Here is a 5,977-nt window from a genome sequence, read left to right on the forward strand (position 1 = left end):
ATTCTTTTATTTATCTCTCTCTCTCTCTCTCACTAGAGAGAGAGAGAGAGATCATTGGAATCTAAAAGTACAAAATTAAATTAATTGAAATATTATTAGCTTAGTGATATAAATATAAATATTATGTAAAGTTTGATGTCATTTATCCACCCAAAAAAAAATCTAAAATCTTGGCAAATTAGAAATCCTTTCTTTTCTTTACAGCACATCCTTTTTTTTTTTGCTAGATGTGGTAAAAAAAAATATAGAGATAAAATTAGATGTAGTAAATAAAATTTATGAGTATTCGAGTAAAGATACGATACAATAAAATAAAGATTTTATACAATTAGATAGGGATCTGATTTAGACAAATTATATCAATGGCTTAACATTATTTTTATGAATCAATGAGACATTTCTAGGTTTAAGAAGAGGTCTTGTCACGTTATATTGGATTAATACCTTAAAACTGCATCAGACTATTTGGATCTCCTAGAATTAAGAATCAAGCCTGGATGCTGCTATTTGGTTAATTTTTTTATTTTTTCTAGGATTTTTTGGATTTATTATTTCATTTGGTTTTTTTATTTTAATTTCCTTTGCGCATGCTTTTAGATTTCTAATTATTTTCTAATAGATGTAGGGATTATTTTTTTTTTAAAATCTATTTATAGATATTGTAAACATCTAAAAAAGTAGACCTTATTAATTTTATTTTCAAATAATAAAATTATAAATTCATGACTCATATATGTATTGTTTTTTTGCTCATAAAATTTTGCTGTGTTTTCTATATTGTTATTATCCTTATACTTATCGCCAGCATCAAACATGCTTTGAGTTGGCTAATTATTATTATTTATTTCATATTAACAATAAATAGGTAGTGAAAGGGAAATTAAGACTTATGCAGAATTGAACAAAAAAATAAAAAGGTCAATTTTTAAAAAAGGATGCCCACTCCGGCGTGAAAAATGGAGTATTAAAGGCAAATACATGTTGTTGGCAAAGTTCCAAGCCTTTGGGCCCAGTTTCATGGAAACATCTAATGCACGTTATGAGGCAACAAATAGAGTGGACCAATTGGCCATGGAAGAAGACCTTTTGAAAGTTCGTCTGTGCTGTGGAGCAGTGAGCTCTGAAAGGCATCAAAGACTTCCATGTTGTTGGAAAAGTTCCTAGCCTTGGGCCCCGGTTTCATGTGAACACCTGATGCACGTTATGAGGCAACAAATAGAGTGGACCGATTGGAAATGGAAGAAGTGACCTTTGAAAGGCACCTCAGAATTCAAGTTAATTTTTTAGGGATAGCTCAATTAATTATATTTTAATTTTTTTAATAATTATAAATTTAAATCTTTTCAGCAACATTGGAGAGAGAGGTTATATAATTATTAATTTTAAAATTAATAAAATTAATTAAAATAAATACAAACTAATCCTACACCCACATTAATAATAATAATAATAATAATAAAAAAAATAAGAATAAAATTCAAGTCGTTGGCGTTATGTATATTTCCGTAGAATTTTTTTTTTTAAGAAAACAAATTATGGAAATATTTTGGTAACGTACTAGAAATAAAACGTCAGATTTTTCGTCCTTAACATGTGGACCCCTTTCTTTATTGATTTTAATAAATTTAGATATAATTACTAAATTCACGTTGTTTTATCTTATTAATTTATACCATCATTTTAATTCTTATTTAATTTTTTTTCTTATTTTCTTTACAATATCACAAGATAATTTTTAATTCAATCAATATTTTTACTCCCTAATAATTTTTTTTATAATTCATAACATGATAGTATTATAAGTTGAAATCTTTAAGTATCAATCTCATGAGTATCAATAATAAAAAGAATTTTTTTTATAATTAGTAATTAATCACAACACTATTGGAATTCTTAAATTTACTGATGAAATTTTTTATTGGTATTTATACTCACAATTTATCAATACAAATTTTTTCAGCAAGCTCACAAATAGAAATAACTTGTCAAAAAAACTCTCATCATTAATTTATGATCTATAAATAACAATTTTATTGATGGATTTACTAGTAAAAAAACATGTCAAAAAATATCTAAGATTTTTATTAATTGATTTTATTATTTTTCACAGGTGAAATATTCTTTATAGATTATTTTAAAGTTAAAAAAAAAAAATAGACCACCTTCTTGTATTTTATTTGAATCTGAGTATGCATGTCAAATAAGGATTTAGAAAATCAAATCTTGTTCTTATATGTACAATAAAATTTGGTTTTAACATATTGATTAAACATATTATGATAGGAGTAAGGAACAAATTTTTTTGGGAAAAAAAGTCAGCTTTTTTATTCTGTAGAGTTGATTGCATAGAGAGAATCTTCTCAGTCTATTGATTTCCTTTCATCCAAGTCAGCCGAATTTTGAATCAGATAGCTTGAGCATCCCCAACTCCTTAATTACTAAGCATGCAATTGTTCATATTGTGAGCTTGAAAGAGTGGAGATCTTGTGGCTGAGTGGCCAAATAACATGAAAAATTGGTTCCAATTAATTCTGAATATGCAGAGTGCTGCAATAAAATCATTCTATCAGACACGCTAATTATCACTACCAAAATTATTCAAACAAGTAATGCATATATATATGCATCGATAGGTTTTTCAGCTAGAAACCTTTGTCTTGAGGCCTATACTAACGCAGCATGCTAACTAGCTTGCTTCTCATCGCCCCTTTGGGTTCATGATCTCAGAGAACACAGCACCAGACATCATTTTCTCCGACTCGTTGCTTGGAAAACTCTGTCCGTCGCTGCTGCTTGTTGTTGCCATTTCCAAAATGCGGGAATTCACAACTAGTTCACTGCCAGTACTAAACAAATTACTGCTGTCATCGATTGAGTAGCCTTTCAGAGGACTCTCCATGTCAACTTCTTTCTCAGTTTCAGCCCCTTTGACATACTCTTCTGCACTCTCTTGCAGTTGCAATGCAAACTCAAGGCCCCAAACCACATCGGTCATCGATGGCCTTTCGATTCCATTCTGGAGCAAGCATCTCACTGCAACATCAACAAAGTTTTTCAGACAATCTGGTGAGATCTTTCCATCCAGATACGGATCAATGATTTCATTAATCTTTCCGTTGCTGTGGCTTTGTCTAGCCAACTCTGCTAGACTTGCTGGCACTGCTGATCGGTTTATTGCTGGTCTAGCACACAATACCTCGAACAACACAACTCCAAACGAATAGACATCAGATTTTTCTGTCAATTGCTGGCGTTGACAATATTCGGGATCCAAGTACCCTATGCTACCTTTCACAACGGTGCTCACGTGTCCCTTCGATGTGCTCGTAGGGCCTGTTTTGGACAATCCGAAATCCGAAACTTTGGCCACCCATTTCTCATCCAGCAAGATATTTGTTGTCTTCACATCACGATGAATGACAGTGTGCTTGGCACCTGTGTGAAGGTAATGCAACCCACGGGCAGCACCGATGCAAATCTCTAGGCGTTGAGTCCATGAAAGTGGAGGATTATCAGTTCTGTAGAGATGATCACGAAGCGTCCCCCGAGCCATATAATCATACACCAGGATCATCTCATTATTCTCATTACAGTAACCAATTAGAGAAACCAAATGGCGGAATCTAAGCTGGGAGAGCATCTCAATCTCTGTCCTGAACTCGGTTGCACCCTGCCGTGAACTTGGATTCAATCGCTTGATCGCAGCACGATTGACTCCACCATCAAATAATCCTTTGTACACGTTACCAAAGCCACCAACACCAATAATGAAAGAATCGTCGAAGTTGTTTGTAGCTGCTATGATCTCAACTAGCGAGAAACGGTAGCATAGGTCAGAAGGTAGAGATGACCTGTGGGTCTTTGTTGACTTTCTTCAAGAGGAAACAAGAGGGCTTAAGTTTGAAGCTGCATCACCAGAAACCAAGTCCTTGAATTTTTGGACTCTTCTCCGGAAAATCAAGAGAAATAGAACAGAAACGAGAACAATGCCCGAAACAGCAGCACAGATAATGGCGACTGTTCTTCGATTATGCTTTGTTGAGGTTGCGCTAGGAGTATTACTAGTGGGGCTGTCCGGATACGCGTCAGGATTTGGTCCGGCAAGATTGTCTGATTTGCTCAAGTCCGGATACGCGTCAGGATCTGGTCCGGCAAGATTGTCTGATTTGCTCAATTTGAAGATTTCAGCGCCATTCAACATTGCATCCAAGGCATTAGTAGACTGAATAGGGTGCAATGCAATTGACAAATTCTGTATCCCTTCGTTTCCTCCGGCATCCATCATCACTACGTAATCTTTGTATATGGGAACCCCATATCCATCAGCCCACAAGATTATATCTGCGTAACGCTCTGCCGTTTGATCAGCGATATATATTTTAAAGACTAGATCGCCTTTTTGCAATATGATCGGTATAAACTGACAGAAATGAAGCCTTACAAGATAGGTGAAAGCGGAGTGGACCGGAAACTCCCAAGTCATATTGTATTTCTCATTTACAGTAGAATTGGGCCCCATGGTCCTAGCAGTTCGATAGAGTACGTCAGGTGCAGCATAGCGAGTGTGGATATTATACTGAAGTTGAAGAGTGTCATTACTAATTTGAAAAGCGCTTGGTCGAGCATCCGTCAAGTAATCGGGATCCCTTAACCACCTTCGAAACATGCCATTGTCGTTGGGCGGTGTGATCTCTCCCCCACCCACATTTACTCGGTACATGATCTCTAAAGCAGTTTTGTTTTGAAGGGGAAGATAGACCTCGTGGTTAACATCATACGGCCCTGGGTCATCTCCTGCAGTGTAATAAAGATTGGTGGGCATGGATACGATTTCAATCCCGTTGATGAAAGCATATGCATCAGCAACATGAGGGCTTGGCGTGAACGTTATGCTCAGATTTGTCTGCTCATCTTCAACATTTAAGATGAATTCTCTGGCGTAACCTCCTCGTTCACCACGTGGGTCAGTGTAATGGAAGCCACTGGAGTTGCTAAGAAAGGTATAGCGACCGGTTGTGACAGAAAAAGATGCTTTAGACCTGTTGAAACCAGTGTAGGAAGCTGGATTGAAATGGAGGCGAACAAACTTAGGTCCTGTTGTTGTGACAGGAAATGTGTAGGTGAATTGGGAGAGAGAGACGCGAGCAGTATAATAAGGTACAGAGCTAGTGGAGGCACCATTTGCCGTGAGATTTGTTGAGGGGCTGTCTTGAACCTGAAGGGCCACTTTTGAGTTGATGTCTGCAGTCCAGTTTCTATCTTTTCCAACACTATCGGCGGATGAACCACAATCAAGCGCTATGCTATCAAGAGGGACGTAAGGTGGTGGTGGATCCCCGGTTACAAGGATGGTGAGTTGGAGGAACAGGAAGGAGAGGTGCAGAGGTGTGATCAGAGGTAAGTTTGTGAGAGAGAGATATTTGCTGCTGCCGCTACTCATTTTGTTTTTGGCCATAGGAGGAGACATGAAGAAATCAAGAGGAGAAGCTCCTTTTAATTATTATATGCTGAGAGGTGTAAATTTAAGTCATGCAATAGTTGACTGGTTCTAATTCTTTTTTTTATTTTTTTATTTCTTACGTATTAAATTAGAGTACAAAGGGAAATTTAGGAATTCCTTGTAAAATCGTTTTCAAGTATTAGTAATTATAAAAGTCTTATTGAGTAGTATCAATGTAGCATTTGGCAAAGGGACAATACATGGAAGACCTTCGAAAGGTCTTTGATAGTACGAGTGGGGCATGAAGGACTTCCAAGTCGTTGGCTGTATTCTATCAACTTTAGAGATTTCCGTGTCTTTAGATTTTTCCATTTGATTGGATTGAATAAAAATCCATCCATTTCTTATTTGATATATGTTTTTCTTTATTTTTTTAGGAATATATAATTTTTAAAGATGTTGCTCAATTGAAGCAATTTGGTATTCCTTTATATTAAAAGCAATCTAGGATAATTTCATGATCAAAAGAATCTGTAT

The 5,977-nt window shown here is 35.7% G+C and overlaps 1 protein-coding gene across 1 annotated transcript; it reads right to left on the reverse strand.

The window, feature by feature from the left end:
* Positions 1–2,495: 2,495 nt before the first annotated feature.
* On the reverse strand, positions 2,496–5,532 carry LOC105117188 (receptor-like protein kinase FERONIA). Its single transcript, XM_011014765.1, is given in 2 exon segments — positions 2,496–4,115; positions 4,167–5,532. Coding segments are annotated over 2 exon segments (2,718 nt in total). The 5' UTR covers positions 5,468–5,532; the 3' UTR covers positions 2,496–2,698.
* Between the last annotated feature and the right edge of the window lie 445 nt (positions 5,533–5,977).

This window comes from Populus euphratica, unplaced genomic scaffold, assembly GCF_000495115.2.
Source record: "Populus euphratica unplaced genomic scaffold, PopEup_1.0 scaffold1226.1, whole genome shotgun sequence".
Classification (NCBI taxonomy): domain Eukaryota; kingdom Viridiplantae; phylum Streptophyta; class Magnoliopsida; order Malpighiales; family Salicaceae; genus Populus; species Populus euphratica.